A 17921-nucleotide genomic window follows, 5' to 3' on the forward strand; every position below is an offset into this window, starting at 1 on the left:
TTCCTCTTCTCCAGAGATGCTGTCTGTCCCGCAGAGTTACTCCAGCTTTTTTGTCTATCCCCAGCTTCCAGCTGTTCATTTCACTACTGACGCAAGAACAACTCGGAGCAGATACAGTGCCTGGAATCTGAGCTCAAGGATTGTGCTTGAAAAAAAGTACAGATTTGGAAAATTGATCAATTCAAACAAAATATCATTGCATAAAATCTTTTGATAGTATGCAATACTAAAACAGAAAGAAAACAGAGAAAGGCCTGCTAATCATATTTTCAGATTATTACTACTTAACTAATTCAAGGCATCTGGGATACTTGTCTTTCTTAGTCAGGGAGTTGAATACAGAAGTAGAGAGGTTACGCTCCAACTTTATAAAACCTTGGTCAGACCTCAGCTGGAGCATTGATACTGCTCTGGTCACCAATGTATAGGAAAGATGCATTAATGTTGGAGATTCATCAAAATATTACCTGCGATGGAGCATTTTAATCAGTAGGAGAGATTGAAGAGATTAGGTTTGTTCTCCCAGGAGCAGAGGAGGTTAAGTGGGGACATAATTGAGGAGTATAAAATGTCGAGATATACAGGTGATCAATTGTCTGAGTACATGTTCCAGGATCGCTTCCAGTCCGAGATCACAGTGAATGGGATTTGCATGCAATAATCAACAATGTGCTGAGTTCGTAGAAAGTCCAGGATGTGTTTCTCTGTCTGTGTATTTACAGGTACTCGGGAAACGCGGTAAGCTCGGGAAGACTCGTGAAGATTTTTCAACATGTTCAAAAATGTCCACGAGAGCCCCGAGTACCTGCGAGCGGCCATTACCGTAAATCTCCAAGTTCGAATCAGAGCAAACTCAGGAGAACTCTTGAATGAACTCGTACAGTGGGACAGGGCTTTAAGGCTATGATCCCCAGTCCTAGACTTTCCCACCAGTGGAAACATCCTCTCCACATCCACTGTATCCAAGCCCTTCACTATTCGGTAATTTTCAATGAGGTCCCCCCCTCATCTTTCTAAACTCCAGTGAGTACAGGCCCAGTGCCGTCAAACACTTGTTTGACATTGGGTACCTAACAGTATGCAAGTTTCGATGGGCATGTGAATTGCGTGGATATAGAGGGCTATGGACCAAGCACTGGTAAATGGGATAAAATCGTGGAGCGTTTGATTATCTCTAATATTCAGCTAACACCAATTCCTTTACTAATCATATTTATTCAATATTATTACTTAACATGTCACGTTGAATTTCAGTCTAGTTCAACAAACTTGAAACGCTGCTTTGGATAAAAAAAAGTCACCCATTTGTTTTCCAAGAAACCTTACTCTGCCCAAGACAACGAAGTGGACCAATCCTGTGAAATGCCATCTCAATTGGTAAATCTTGTGTGTCTCCAAACCTCACTTCCTGCACAGGAAGAACGGTTTTGTCCCTCAGATGTCCTTCGTCTTGCCTCCAAACAATGTCATTTGCATCACAATTGCAGGTGGAAAGACCAAGAGCACAGGTGCCTGTGGAGGGAAATATGTTGGCTTGTCTTAATGTATCAAAATATTAGAACATTTTTCTTATTCATAACATTTAGGATTTATACATACATTAATATAACTATATATTTACCAGTGACTGCCATGATATTCATAAATCTTTACAAGATCATTCAATCCAGTTAAACAATTCAACAGAGTGTTCATACTGCCTCAAGAGAAAGATAGGCATTGTTTGCTTGTTTTGGTTGCTGCAACTTTCAGTCTGCTCCAAGGCTCAAATCCCACACACTGGTCACATTTTTATTTAGACAATATTATATCATGGCTGCCAGAGGCTTACAGGAGCTATAATGTACAAACAATATTTAGAGAGATTTCCCCATCACAGGTCTGGATTGGTCCGATTATCATGAATCATCGCATCTTCTAATATTATTTGAGAACCAAATAGCATGTTTTGGGTGGGGGAAGGCAGGAGAATGGAGTTAAGAGGCAGAGATAGATCAGCCATGATTGAATGGTGGTAGACTTGATGGGCCGAATGGCCTAATTCTACTCCTATTCCTTATGAGTCATTTTTACGCCTTTTGTCATTTAAGAAGAAAGGGAAAGTCATGGTTCAGACATTCACACTAAGAATGGATTTTCTGGGGTTTTTTTTAAAATGATTATCTATAGCTCTTACCATTGTTTCCACATGCACATTTTCCACTGTTAGTTGAAGCTCCACCCCAAGAGTTTATTTTACGTCCATCCTTCGACACCCACCAACCCCAGTGTTCCCCGAGGAAGCGGATATGGCGACACTCCAACTATCCAGGACAAAGATATAAACAATTGTTTAATGAGTTAAAGTTTCTTGAACCATATCCTTCAGTGAACTCAGATGTAGCAGATAACTGTGTCTGAAAATTTCTTTTCCTGTCGGTACCTTGTGTATATTAGTATTTCCTCAGAGATAAAAATCTCAAGATTCAAAACATGGAAACATGCTGAAGCTACTTTAACGCAGTCGCATACAGTCAAAACTGCATCAAATACTCGTATAGGCTGCTGTCTATAGTTATAATGCAGCAAAATCACGTCTATATTTGGAAGCTACCCATCAGACATTGATGCCTCTGCCATTTTGAAACAGTTTGAAGATGATCAAACAACTATTTTTGCATTTTGCTTCCACTTGAAAAAGAAATAGTGGGGCTATAGAAATGAAAGGAAGACTGTGAATAGATGACAACTGAAATACAACTGAAAACTGATTTAAATTATTCTTATTTGTTAAAAAAGGAAAGTTTGGAGTAAGGACTTCAGCCACTAAGCAGTACCAAATATTCTGTTTTGTTTCTTATTCCTCAAGGACAACTGTTTGTTTCAATTTGCAGGTCACTAAATGCAAAAGTAGCCAACAGGGATACAGGAAGTAACCTGGATTATTGAAAGGATAACACATCTTTAATTAAAGATAACAAATAAACATGGAATCTGTAACACAGTCTAGTGCCACAATGCATGAGATGTCAGTAATAACGTGAATGACTTACGCTGATATATTGTTCACAGGATTTTGAGATCTCCGTCAATGCCTCAAGTTGATCAAGTGATGCCTGATTGTAACTAATGATTTGGGAATAGCACCCAGCCTCTTCACAGGGAGTCACACGCTTTCGCCCCTCCGAATCATGACCTATCACTGTGATACCTTAACAGACGCAGAAATCATGACTTTCAATAAAGAAACTGGTCACTGAAAAACAAATAGATCAGCTTTTTGGTTCTCTATTGACATGAGCATTAACATGCTTTCATTATTTAATCAAATCTCAAATATTGGCCTGCAGTGCTCTTTATTTAAGACAAGCATCTGATACGTGCATTGTATCATTCAAGCTGTTGCAACATATTGTAAAGAACCTTAATCAGAATTCCGTACCAAGAAGGTAAAGTATAAACATTGATCAGAAAAACTACCCCAATCCACTATAACTCAAGGTACATAGCCAAAATGTTCATCTTAATCTTTCCTTGGAGTTGACAATGATCCAGAAAAAAAATTAAATTACTAAAATTGCAACTAAAAAAAATACCAAAAAGTTAAAAGAAGCGTACTGAATGCAACAAAACACATTTTGAATTCAAATGAAATATATTAGGCCTGCCATCAAATTTTACTTTAAACAAAACATACAAAACCACCCCAGGTTGCCTAAAATTCTCATCCTTTGTTTTTTTTGTTTTTTTTTAAAAACAGGGTTACTGCAGAACTAAGATCCATCAATCATCAGTCATTGAACTGCAGTGTGCTGATAACAAGTGCAAGTGCACATATTTGGACGGCAAGCTCCAAGGCATCACTGAGGCATGAGGAAATATGGGCCTGATCACTTGCAGTATAAAAGGCCTTTGGCAACCTGGCAACCTGCCAACACTACACAATACTGCCACCTCCTCTCCCCCCCCCCCCCATTCACCCTCCCCGCCCCAACAAACTGCCAACAATAAGTATCTACAACAAAATGCTGAAAAACCTTGATCCCTTTCTATATTTCAGGAGCCAAATCTCAGTGACAACAAACAGTGATGAGGTTCATCTCCACTTTGGGTTCAGCAGCACACTACCTGAAGGAGAATGTTAAGGGATGGACCAACTCCCACATGACCTACCCGTGCACCCTATCAAACACTGCCTGCCTCACCACAGTCTGTATGTATCATTTTGGCCTCAACGGCCCCTCAGTGGAAGTGGCATGGTGGCGCAGCAGGGCAGCAGTAGAGGTGCTGCCTTACAGTGCCAGAGACCTGGGTTCAATCCTGACTATGGATGCTGTTTATATGGAGTTTGTACGTTCTCCCTGTGAGCTGCGTGGGTTTTCTTCAGGATCTCCGGTTTTCTCCCACACTCCAAAGACTTACAGGTTTGCAGGTTAATTGGCTTGGTATAATTGTAAATTGTCCCTAGTGTGTGTAGGTTAGTGTTAATGTGCAAGGAATCGCTGGTCAGTGCGGACTCAGTGGGCCGAAAGGGCTGTTTTCGCACTGTATCGCCAAACTAAAAAAAAAATAAACACAGGGAGTGCCCAATAAGGGACACCCTTTATATTGACAGATCCATTTATTTCTTCACTCAATAGAATTAATATTGCTAGTTGGGGGAGTCCAGAACCAGGGGCCACAGTTTAAGAATATCGGGTAAGCCATTTAGAACGGAGACGAGGAAACACTTTTTCCACACAGAGAGTTGCGAGTGTGGAATTCTCAGCTCAGAGGGCGGTGAAGGCCGGTTCTCTGGATACTTTCAAGAGAGAGCTAGATAGGGCTCTTAAAGATAGGAGTCAGGGGATATGGGGAGAAGGCAGGAACGGGGTACTGATTGGGGATGATCAGCCATGATCACATGGAATGGCGGTGCCGGCTCGAAGGGCCGGATGGCCTACTCCTGCACCTATTGTCTATAGTTGGGCATTAGTTGGAATTTTGCTTCTTCCAGGAACCAAAGGTCAAGATTCCATTCATATGACAATATTTTATATGAACCTGATCACAAACGCATTCTATGCCAAGGAGAATTTACCTTGCTCTTTCCTACTTACCATTTCAACAAAGCATTACAATTAATTAACTGATAAAATTTGAAACCCATATAAGCATGATTTTGTTGAATAATACTCCACTTGCTATTGCCATAAGTTAGAAACTAATCTCCGTAGATGACTAACCCGTTGTAGAGTCAGACGTCATGTCACATTCCACAGGGAAAGGATCAACTCCAGTGTCCAAGCCATCGGGATCTATGGTGAACGTCCCAGACTCCTGAACGCCGGCACTCTTTAAGGCTGCACAGGACTCCATAACTGTGACAAATTCAAAGTAAGATGTGAGGAATATCTTTGTACCCTACAGTTTTATCAAAAAAAATCATCACTTAGTCTTCACTGTTTGGTTTGCCATGGTCTGTTTGTGATTTTCAAGTTTTGAGATGGTTCCCTAATGTTTTTCTCAGGTACAGTGTCACTGCTCACTCCAGAGTTTCCGACAATCTGGCAAACATGTTTTGGAGATGAAAAACTTGTTCCACATTCATTTTGATTTAAGGTGAGGGGGGGGGAAAGATTTAATAGGAACCCGAGGGGTAACTTTTTCACACAAAGAGTGGTGGGTTTATGAACGAGCTGTCAGAAGAGACTGGTGCTATCACAACATTTAAGTAACATTTAGACAAGTACTTGAATGGGATAGATTTAGACGGATATGGACCAAAAATGCAGGCAGGTGGGACTAGTATAGAAGGGTCAGTGTGGGCAAGTTGGACTGAACGGTTTGTTTCCACAATGTTTCCTCTATGCATTTAATTCCATTGTCCCAACACTGAACTACAGTCAAGGTGGAAGGAAACAGTCTTGGCATTAACAGGAGAATAGCTTCCGTTGGCTGCAACTGAAGCAACTATTTTGTACTCGAGTTATTATATGCACGTTAGACACAGGTGATACAGTTCCAGACAGCTTGGCTGAAATTGGATCAGATTTCTGGTTACTATTCACATAAGGCCTCATATTTTGGGGAGAGATGTGCACTGCATCAGACCCGTTCACCTATACCAAACCAGCAGTGGTGTCACTTGAGAACGGCCAATTTAACAGCTCTAATTGTGACACTTTGCAGGGGAAGTGAAGGGTCTGTCCCACTTGGGCGTCATTTGCGCGTCACGCAGGTGGCGAGTGAAGATTTTGTGAATCCCAAAATCCTGGGGCGCCGCACGTGACCGCGCATCACTGCCTACGCCACCACGCCTCACCACATAGAAACATAGAAAATAGGTGCAGGAGTAGGCCATTGGGCCCTTCGAGCCTGCACCGCCATTCAATATGATCATGGCTGATCATCCAACTCAGTATCCCGTACCTGCCTTCTCTCCATACCCCCTGATCCCCTTAGCCACAAGGGCCACATCTAACTCCCTCTTAAATATAGCCAATGAACTGGCCTCAGCTACCTTCTGTGTCAGAGAGTTCCACAGATTCACCACTCTCTGTGTAAAAAATGATTTTCTCATCTCGGTCCTAAAGGATTTCCCTCTTATCCTTAAACTGTGACCCCTTGTTCACGCGCCATGCGCGCGTAATGCACGCCATGTGCGCATCACGTGCGCGTCGTGCATCGTGACGCTAAATGATCTCGCGCAAATGACGCGCAAATGACGCCCAAGTGGGTCGGGCCCTTCAGTTTGCAATTTGTAAGTAATTCCCAAATTTACATGCAGTTAGCAGGTGTGGCTGCACAGAAAATTGCAAAACACACAGTGCACAGTGGCATAGTAGTACAGTTGCTGCCATACAGTGATGGAGACCCGGGGACAGTTCTGACGGTTATCTGTACAGAGTTTGCACATTCTTAGTGACCACGTGGGTTTTCTCCGGTAGCTCCGGTTTCCTACCACACAAAAACGTATGGGCTTGTAGGTTAATCGGCTTCTGTGAATTACCCCTAGTGTGTAGGATAGTGCTAGTGTACAGGGTGATCGCTGGTCAGCGTGGAATCGGTGGGACGAAGTGCCAGTTTGATGAACAGGACATATGATGAAAGAATAGCTTATATTCACTGGAATTTAGAAGATCTTATAGAAACATATAAACATATTTAGAGAGGGAATCTTATGGAAACATATCAGGTTCTTTAGGAATTGGACAGGCTAGATGCAGGAAAAATGTTCCCCATGCTGGGAGAGTCCAGAACCAGGAATCACTGATTAGGAATAAGGGGTAGGCCATTTAGGACTGAGATGAGGAAAGACTTTTTCAACTTTCAGAGAGTTGTGAATCCATGGAATTCTCCGCCACAGAAGGCAGTGGAGGCCAATTCACTGGATGTATTCAAGAGAGAGTTAGATATAGCTCTTAGGGCTAACGGAATATAGGGATATGGGGAGAAAGCAGGAACAGGGTACTGATTCTGGATGATCAGCCACGATCCCATATTGAATGTCGGTGCTGGCTTGAAGGGCTGAATGGCCTACTCCTGCACCTATTTTCTATGTTTCTATGCTGTATCTCTAAACTAAATGCACAGCACATCTAACACATCAACATAAAACTGTGTGGAGAATGAAGGGAAACTGGCAGAGGTAGCAGGTTCTCCTCCACAGTTTGGAGAAAAGCAGCCAATAGATGGTTCAATTAACCTTTCATCCTTATACCCAGGTCAGATAACCAATCAGACCTGCTCCGGTTTATCTCCAGCAAGTAAGAGGTGCAGGAGGAGGATTTCAATCTGCTTTCTAACCCAGCAAAGAAAATGTACAAACTTTGTAACTTGACAAATGCTTCCTGCATTGGTTTTAGCTCACAAGTTGTTTAACTCGCCCCATGGACATTTATTACAATGGAAAACCTAGGAAGAAGCTTCAGTGTGGTATTAAGAACTAAACTGCTTGATAAATTAAACAAGAGGTGTGGAAGACATTTCTCCTTTTTACCTCCTTTTAAACATTTACTTAAAATTGTGTCACACAATGAGTAAATTATGCTCCTTTGTATGTTTCATTTGTACATCGTGGGATAACAGATGAGAACTGGTTACAAAACGGATGTTGTGAACCTATTGTCTATGCCAACAGTAAGTTCCATTTACAGATCTCAGAACTTTCCGTTAGGCTACAAACTAAAGCCTGAGAGAGCGACTTACCCAGGCAGATGACTGCAGCACGTTGTCCCATTGCACAGGTACCATTCCTTTTAACGTCACAGTCCTGCACTGTCACCTCACTTCCCCTACATTTAATGTAAGAGATTGCCTGTTGACTCTCAAGCCCACTTCCATCAACCCTGAAAACAAAACAGAAACATGGGAAGATTAAAGCAGGAGTCATTGAAATCAATGGTGCCAAATTGCAGAAGTTGAATGTAAAATGTAGCTGCTACTTAATTGCGTATTTAGTGCTACCAGCACAAGATAATTTTCCAACAGACATCTATCCCTCCTCATTACACTGACGTCAACTGCTCTGCAGTGCTACCTTTCTCTTTAAATGTTTAACCTCCTCAGCTGCACCTTTTGATTTGAAATACACAATTTATCCTGTCCAACACTATCCATTTCAAGCTTCCTTAGATAGCACACAGCAGGGAAACAGCTAAATTTACTGACAGTGCAAAATAATTGGTAAAGCAAGTTATGAGGAGAATGCCAGGTCTGTAAATAGCAAGAGAGAAGTAAAATGGGCAGAAATTTTCAGAGCCAAGATGCGAATTGCTTTTCTTTTCACAGATGCTGTCTGACCTTCTGAGATTTTCCCACGTTTGTTCTTATTATCTCAGATTTCCACAATCTACAATTTGCTTGGGTTTTCATTTAGCGTATATTTTGGAGTTGTGCAAAGGAAATTCTAAGCCACGGGCTTTAGTTTGAGTATAAACAAGGAAAACAGCCTGTCAGGTGTCACACTTAACACTGACAGTCCATATATCCTAGGTACGATAATGCTGGAGAAACTCAGCGGGTGAGGCAGCATCTATGGAGCGAAGGAAAAAGGCAACGTTTCGGGTCGAGACCCTTCTCCATATATCTTATATCATAGAAACATAGAAACATAGAAATTAGGTGCAGGAGTAGACCATTCGGCCCTTCGAGCCTGCACCGCCATTCAATATGATCATGGCTGATCATCCAACTCAGTATCCCGTACCTGCCTTCTCTCCATACCCTCTGATCCCCTTAGCCACAAGGGCCACATCTAACTCCCTCATAAATATAGCCAATGAACTAGCCTCGACTACCCTCTGTGGCAGAGAGTTCCAGAGATTCACCACTCTGTGTGAAAAAAGTTCTTCTCATCTCGGTTTTAAAGGATTTCCCCCTTATCCTTAAGCTGTGACCCCTTGTCCTGGACTTCCCCAACATCGGGAGCAATCTTCCTGCATCTAGCCTGTCCAACCCCTTAAGAATTTTGTAAGTTTCTATAAGATCCCCTCTCAATCTCCTAAATTCTAGAGAGTATAAACCAAGTCTATCCAGTCTTTCTTCATAAGACAGTCCTGACATCCCAGGAATCAGTCTGGTGAACCGTCTCTGCACTCCCTCTATGGCAATAATGTCCTTCCTCAGATTTGGAGACCAAAACTGTACGCAATACTCCAGGTGTGGTCTCACCAAGACCCTGTACAACTGCAGTAGAACCTCCCTGCTCCTATACTCAAATCCTTTTGCTATGAAAGCTAACATACCATTCGCTTTCTTCACTGCCTGCTGCACCTGCATGCCCACTTTCAATGACTGGTGTACCATGACACCCAGGTCTCGCTGCATCTCCCCTTTTCCTAGTCAGCCACCATTTAGATAATAGTCTGCTTTCCTGTTTTTGCCACCAAAATGGATAACCTCACATTTATCCACCAAAATGGATAACCTCACATTTATATGCAGCTCATATCATGCAGCTCATATCTTATATGACTCTAGTCTGAAGAAGGGTCTCGACCCAAAACGTAACCCATTCCCCTCCAGAGAGGTTGCCTGTCCCTCTGAGTTACTCCAGCATTTTGTGTCTATCTTTGGTTTAAACCAGTATCTGCAGTCCCTTTCTACACATATCTTATTTACCTTGTAGATAAAGCGGGTCCAGTGAAGCCTAGTTGGCGGCACACTACAGTGGCATCTCTATGGGTCCACTGCTTAGCACATATTCCGCCCCATTGCCCATCAGACTCAATTTCTATTACGCCGTCATAAATAGTCTTTCCTCCAACCAGACGAATATAACCTGCAAGTAACAGAGCAGGAAAGAAAACATGCCATGAGCTTTAGGTTCTGCTAACTTAGTTGGCAACTTCCAAGTCTAGCATAACAAGGAGAATTCCAAATCAGCAGCATGTGGAGAGATTGCTGACCTCCACTGGATTGACATTTACCTGTAGGGATTTGGAAAGTGCTGAACCGTGCTGAAAATCCCTCTAGTTCCATGGAGGAGTCAGACCGCATGGTGATGCTCATTACGGTGGATGATCCCTGGAGCTGTGGTGGCACTTTAGATCCACAGAATCTGATTTATATGATTGAACAGCAAAGACAACATTTTAGTATGCAGGAAATGCTTTTATGTAAATAAATACATAATTAATCATAAATTGAATCACATTACATTAATTTGTAAGCTACTCATACCAGTGCCAAAATGTCTGGTTTTAATCATTTCTTAAATGTTTCCTTCTGCCTTTAACGATCATTAAGAGAGAACCACAAAATAAAGAACAGGAATTTGTTCCAGAGATCAGGAACAGCTACTTCCCCCACTGTAATCAGATTACCGATCAGACCTCTCTTTTGCCAAATTAGAATTCCCGATTTTTCAATCTATCACATCATTGAGTCATACAGCATGGAAACAGGCCCTTCAGCCCACCCTGCCCATGCCGACCAACATGCCCCATCTATACCAGTCCCACTTTTTTGTGTTTGGCCCATATCCAAAAACCGAGATGAGAAGAACTTTTTTCACACAGAGAGTGGTGAATCTCTGGAACTCCCTGCCACAGAGGGTAGTCGAGGCCAGTTCATTGGCTATATTTAAGAGGGAGTTAGATGTGGCCCTTGTGGCTAAGGGGATCAGAGGGTATGGAGAGAAGGCAGGTACGGGATACTGAGTGGATGATCAGCCATGATCATATTGAATGGCGGTGCAGGCTTGAAGGGCCGAATGGCCTACTCCTGCACCTAATTTCTATGTTTCTATCCTATTCCTGTACCTGTCCAAATGTTTTTTTAAACATTGTGATGGTTCCTGCCTCAACTATCTCCTCTGACAGCTCATTCTATATACCTATATTCTACACTCAGAGTATTATTTTCCCTTTTAGCATGCAAAACAAAGTTTTCCCATTGTATCAGAGTGCACATGCAATAATAAACCAATACCATAACAAAACCCAAAAATAGATGTTGAGGTTCAATTAACAATCATTAAGAGGTTCAATTAACAGATCATTCCTTGAAAGCAATTAATGAACTAATTGGGATTTTACAAAGAGAGTTTTCATAGTCAGCCCACAAATTACCAGGTTATTGTATTCAATTTCATGGCTTTCCGCAGTGTCGTCAGAATTTTAAGATGCTCCCGAGTACTAGAACCATTAGATGGATGTACAAAATGTTTCGATAGAGATAGCCGTGAATGACTTTGTGCCTTAAATATTTATAATAAGATGGAATTTATTATCAAATTCATAAACCTTGCATGAAGAACAAATACTGCCTACATACTCCTAAAACCTCAATCATTTCTTTTTCAAATATATATATATTTTTTGCACATCTTAATTATTATTTTTAAGGTTCTTATAGACTCACAAGTTGATGAATCACAAGTCCAGTCGTTACCTGCCCATTTCCACTTTGCTGGGTCCTTTGCCGTCGTAAACAACCACATAGTCGTACTTGCACGTTCTGTGCTCTTCGATAAACAAAGAAATAAAATCCAAACGGACGAGATATCCTCGAGGAGCTTCAATCTCCCAGGTGCAGTCCATGTCACTTGGGTAGGATTGTGGATAGTGTGGTGTCTGAAATCTTCCCTCAGTTTGTCTCATCACACCACCGCATGAATCTAGCAGGAAGCAGAGCATGCTTGGTCATATGGGTGCTGCCTATTGAGGAAAACCTTCACACAATGCACCTTATGATCTATATAATACACTATGTACATTCAAAATGTGATACTGAGAGCAATTATCACGGAACAAATATTTTCAATATTGTACAGATTAACAAGATTACAAATTTCTCTTACTTAGGATTCACATTTTGTTCTTTTACTTAAAAAGCATTATCTCAATGGATTATTGGATCCAATACCGTTCTCATCTAATTCAAAGGATTCCGTGAAAATTTACATTATACCCCAAAAGCCAACTGTTTTAGATGCCAGACATCTAATCTGCAGAGCAGTTCCAGCATTTATTTCAAATTTCTAGCAGGGGATGTCCTTTTTCTCATTTCCATCACTTTTTAAATCTCTCTCAACTGTTCTCATTCATTCTTCTCGACTTGCACCCTTACACTACACCACCAAACAGATGAACCACAATCAGCAGACTGTCACCACCCATCCCCATATGAAACCCCCTCACATGTATCCACCTATCACTCAGGCTTTGTCCCACCCCAGCTATTTTCCATATTTCTCCCCGCTACTGTAATTAATGAACGAAGGGTTCTGACCTGAAATGACATCTGTCCATTCCCTCCCCAGCTGCTGTGTAAACCATTGAGTTACTCCAACACTTTGTATTTTGCTCACGATTCTTGGAACACACACGCACGCGTACACGCGCACACGCACACACGCACACACACACACACCCACACACACACCCACACACACGCACGCGCACACGCACACACGCACACACACACACCCACCCACACCTCCTTGCTTGCTTGCTCACTTTCCATACTTGTGATCATTTACTTTAATCCTTGAAGTTAATCCTTTTCTCTCTCTATTTAGACCATGCACTCCTGGCATTCCCTGGGTCACAGTCTCGTGAAAATGCTGTAGAGAACTAGATAAGAGACGCAGCATGGAAACAGGCCCTCTGGCCACCAAGTCCATGCTGAGCATTGATCATCTATTCATACTATTTCTACATTATCCCATTCCTACAAACAAGGGACAATTTACAGACACAAATTAACCTACAAACCTCCACATTTTTGTGATGTGGGAGGAATTAGGAGAAAACTCACGCAGTCACAGGGAGAATGTGCAAACTCCTCACCCAATGTCAGGATCAAACCTAAGTCTCTGGGACTATGAGGCAGCAGCTCTATCATGTGCACCACTCTTCCGCCTTAGTTGTATGTTAAACAGCCAGAACAGCATGCAACAACCAAAGCTGACAGATCCCACAGCAATGGATGCGATTTAAGCTTTACAGTCCTTCGAGTCTCTTCATAGTTAACCATTAAACAGCTTTCAGGAAGATAAAACTCTAGGAAACATTTCCATCCTCAGCAATGGCTGGGACCAGCATAAGAAAACTTCAACCAAAAGTGCAGAATAGATGATTCATCCTGACTTCCTCTTTCACAGAAACAATAGAGTCAGAGTCATACAGCATGGAAACAGGCCCTTTGGCCCAACTTGCCTACACCAGCCAACATTCCCTGCTACACTAGTCTCACCTGCCTGTGTTTGGTCCATATCCCTCCAAACCTGTCCTATCAATGTACCTGTCTAATTGTTTCCTCAATCTCCAACTAATTTGAAGCAGCTGAGCGAATTGGCACAGCAGGATCTACAGGACTGGATAACATCACAGCTGTGGTACTGAAGGCCTGTATGCCAAAACTCGCTGCACCTCTGGATAGGGTGGTCAAGATAGATTTCAGCACATTGGCCTTCATCAGTCAGAATATTGAGTGTAGAAGTTGGGTGGTCATGTTACAGTTATACAAGATGTTGGTGAGGCCACATTTAGAGTATTGTGTTCAGATTTGGTCACCGTGTATTCGGAAAGATGTTGTCAAGCTTGAAATGTTTCAGAGAGGATTTACCATGATGTTGCCAGGACTCAAGGAACTGAACTACAGGGTGAGATTGAGCAGGATAGGGCTATATTCCTTGGAGATTAAAAAAGATGAGGGGTGATCTTATAGAGTGTACAAAATCATGAGATGAATAGATTGGGTAAACACACAGAGCCTCTTGCACAAGAGTAGGGGAATCAAACACCAGAGGACATAGGGAGGGGAGATAGATTTAATGGGAACCTAACCTTTCTTTATTACACAAGGGTGGCAGTTATGTGGAACAAGCTGCTGGAAGAGGTTGTTGAGGCATGTATTATTGCAACATTTAGACAGGTACATGGATAGGCTAGGTTTAGAGGGATATTGGCCAAACACAGGCAGACGTATGTAGATGGGGCATGTTGGTCGGCGTGGACAAGTTAGGCTGAAGGACCTATTTCCACACTGTACAACTCTATGACAATGAAAGTTTCCATCAGCATATACCAAAGGGATGAAAGCAAGGAGGCAGGGTGACACTAACTGTCCTTGACATCAAGACAACATTTGATCAAGGGAGGTATAAAAGTTTCCTGGTAAAACCTGTCAGCGATCAAAGGGAAAAACACTCAACTAATATAATTACTCAGATCAACTATCTTCAGCTGCACCATCATTGACTCTTCTTTCATCAGAAGTCAGGCTGCTTGCTGATGATGCAGTGTACAAATACCTTTACAAATCTTCAGCAAATGAAGCAGTCCATGTCTGTATGCAACAAGAACCTGGATAACATTCAGGCAAATGGTGATAAGTGAAGTATGATAATGGATCCACACAAACGCCAGGCAATAACCATCTCCAACGAGAGAATCCAACCATCTCTCCTTTATATTCAATTAGATCGCCTAGTCCCCCACAGTCAGTATCAATATCTTGAAAGTCACTAACTAAAGTAGAACAGCCATGGAAATTCAGTGGTTACGAGAGCATGATAGCATGATAGTACATTGCATAGGATTTCATATTTAATGATTATTTTGTAACCCTGTAGCATTCAACTTAAACCAAAAGGAGGTAGATGTGCTTTGGTATATAATCTGGTTCAGGAACCTTACACTTAAAAAATGGTACATTTAATGACTGAAGTATATATTGATTTACCTGAGGACATAAACGAGGAAGTGAATGGAAGTAGAGTATCTCCTTTTGGTGTTATTTCTTTGGTGACAGCTGAAAAGCTCAAAGTGCTCATCTGATGGAGCTGCAAAAATGGTTCATCGGTGGCAGGTATTTGTACAGAAGCAGGGCTCATAAATGATGTAGCTGGCAATGGAGATTCAGTGCTGTCATCTGTGACATTGGCAACATTGGTTACATCCAATGAGGCAAAACCCTCCACCATGAAATGTGTCACAAAATATGAGCCAGACTGCTCTGTTGGTGTTGGAACTCCTTCTGTCTCCACTTCAACAGAGTCTTCAGAAGAATTTAGTAGCACCGTGCTGTTTTCACTAATTATGAAAGATGGCTCCGAGATATTGGGATTAGTTTTAACCGACTGCATTGGAGTTGGATCTGCATTTGTTAGAAGGTGAATATCGCTGTCATTTCTGATCATGTGCAAGTAATTCTTACTGGTCGCTATGTTGATAGAATTTTCATCTGAGGTCACATCCTGCTGTACATATGTCTCTGACGTGAACGTTACTGGAAAAGTGACTTCATCTGGACCAGATGTAGTCAGTCGTATATTGGTGACTGCAGTTTGTGGAAGACTTGCCTCAGTTATTTGTAAATGGTTCATTACTGCCCCATAATTGTGTCCTGTTTCTGAAAGAGATTTATTATCTTTCCTGATGAAACCAAGTTGATCTATTCCTTGATTCTTTGGATTTGTTTCGTTTGGATACCGGATATTATCAATCCTAGCTGTCTTAAGATGAAAAGCATTTCCTGCATTTGTTATTTCTGGCAATGCTGTATTGTATTTTATTGATGTTACACTTTGAAAAATTTGAAGATCTGTACTGAGTGCTTGAGCTTCTTCCACTTCCGTTACCCCATTTGTGTTTACAGAGTCTAATTGGGCGACTTCTCCTTGAAAAGCAAATTTGAGTTTTTTCCCTTTCTTCTTTTCTATAAAAGGCTTCTCCATGTTCAACTCTGAGTGTGTGCTATTAATTACATCAGCACGCTCACTTTTCCATTCTGTAGCATTTGAATCAGATGAAGGGAACCGTCTTAACCCATTCAGATAATTCGCTATTAGTTTCAAGACAGTTTGATGATGTTGACCCATTTTGTCATTACTCACATCCTCCAAGGACAGTCCAGGTGTTACAGCCCCCACAGAGGATGAAGGTAACTCTGTGCCAAATGTATTTGTCCCAGATCTTAGTAATGTATTACTGCTTTCTGTAATAAATCTTATAACTGGTGATATTTGAGATGTAGATTTTAAAGTCACTAAATGCATATTTGGTTGCACAGTTTGTGAAGTCACAGAGTTGGTTTTAGCAGATTCAAGGCCAGCAGTTGGGATAGCAACCCCAACATGTTTTTGCTGATTAAAAGAACCTTGAGAAGGTCTAATGTCTTCATCTCCTGCATCATTATTGATTGTAGAGGTTGTAAATCCATCCACAGGCACATTCCAAATGTGTAACAACTCTGCAGCAGAAGATGTCGATGAATTTCTTATCACTTCAGTTTGGTTTTCATTTTTAGTCCCACTTGTATCCAAAGCTGCAGTAACTTTGCCTTTTTCTTCAGTCTCTAATGAATGCTTACAATTTGAACATTTATCAGAGTTCTCAATGTGCAATGGTTCCTTACTGCTCTCTGCTTCCAGACTGTTGATGTGAAAAGCAGTTGACGATTTTACAGATAGGACAGAGGTTGATGTTTCCGTGCTATATAGATGTGTACTGTGCTCACTCAGATACAATGGTTTTGCTATATTGGAAAACTGAACATTTATATCTTTCTGTGTCCTGATCTGTTTTGGTTTAGGCATTTCTTGTTTCTTGGAAACATTCTTCCTTGAGGAAGCTAATGTTCTGATCAGTGACATGTTCACTGATTTGCTGTTTAAAATATTGTCTTCCAGTTGTAGCAATTTATTATAATTAGAGCAGTCATCATCAGGTTTATAACAATACACATCCCATTTTTCCTGCAGGTTTTTTTTGACACCATATGATATTATGCCTACTTTGTATAGGCCACAGTTCCAGCTTCTGTGAATCCTCGGATAACCTACTTCTCCTGACAACAGCCAGCCTGCCCTGCACTCCTCTAGACCAGAAAGGCAAGCGGTATGAAGTTGATCCCTAGTTGCCATCACAGCTCCAAAGCTTTGTTCACAAGCCAGTTTGGCAGCAGGAAAAGTCAAAGAATAACGATTCTGCCGATCATAATGAAACACACCACTCTGACGCCCTGCAGGAAAGGAAGCATGTCATTTAAAAATATGCACTCGAAAAATGTATTTGAAACATCCCCTTAAGAGATATTTTTTGTCATTACATTTTCATGATCTAGTTCCACAACTAAATTCTATATTGAGACATACCCTTGTTACAATCATTAATAGTTTATCATTTCGCAATTAAGGAAAAACTAAAATAATATCTGCTAAATATAAATAATACATATGCTGACAATTCAAGGCACTCTACCTGTTTTTCTAATACAGTCACACAGATGTAAAACTCAGGATGACAAGTTATAGCATTTAGTAAGCAATGACTTAAAATCTCACGGGACACAGTTGGAAACAGCTAATGATGGACTTACTCCAGTGTAAGAGCACAATAAATACTAAACATATATTTTACTTTTCAGCATTTCTTTCATTATGGATCTGCCTTTTTTCCTTTTAAAACCAAACAAAAAAAGTACACTGAGATTATAAAAACAGCAGTAGA

The 17921-nt window shown here is 41.3% G+C and overlaps 1 protein-coding gene across 2 annotated transcripts in view; it reads right to left on the reverse strand.

Annotated features, from left to right (window-relative positions):
• LOC116987007 overlaps positions 1 to 17921 on the reverse strand; it is a 30801-nt gene that overhangs the window by 9218 nt on the left and 3662 nt on the right. The window contains exons 2-10 of one of the 2 annotated variants that reach the window (XM_033042897.1): positions 15154 to 17433; positions 11857 to 12082; positions 10392 to 10522; positions 10084 to 10243; positions 8170 to 8309; positions 5205 to 5339; positions 3033 to 3190; positions 2177 to 2303; positions 1327 to 1512 (exon numbers count right to left, since the gene is read on the reverse strand). In XM_033042897.1, the coding sequence (XP_032898788.1) occupies positions 1327 to 1512; positions 2177 to 2303; positions 3033 to 3190; positions 5205 to 5339; positions 8170 to 8309; positions 10084 to 10243; positions 10392 to 10522; positions 11857 to 12082; positions 15154 to 17433 (3543 nt within the window). Of the gene's footprint in view, positions 1 to 1326; positions 1513 to 2176; positions 2304 to 3032; positions 3191 to 5204; positions 5340 to 8169; positions 8310 to 10083; positions 10244 to 10370; positions 10523 to 11856; positions 12083 to 15153; positions 17434 to 17921 lie in introns of both variants that reach the window. The other variant, XM_033042890.1, reaches the window with a different exon arrangement.

The sequence above is a fragment of the Amblyraja radiata genome, chromosome 2, assembly GCF_010909765.2.
Source record: "Amblyraja radiata isolate CabotCenter1 chromosome 2, sAmbRad1.1.pri, whole genome shotgun sequence".
Classification (NCBI taxonomy): Eukaryota; Metazoa; Chordata; class Chondrichthyes; order Rajiformes; family Rajidae; genus Amblyraja; species Amblyraja radiata.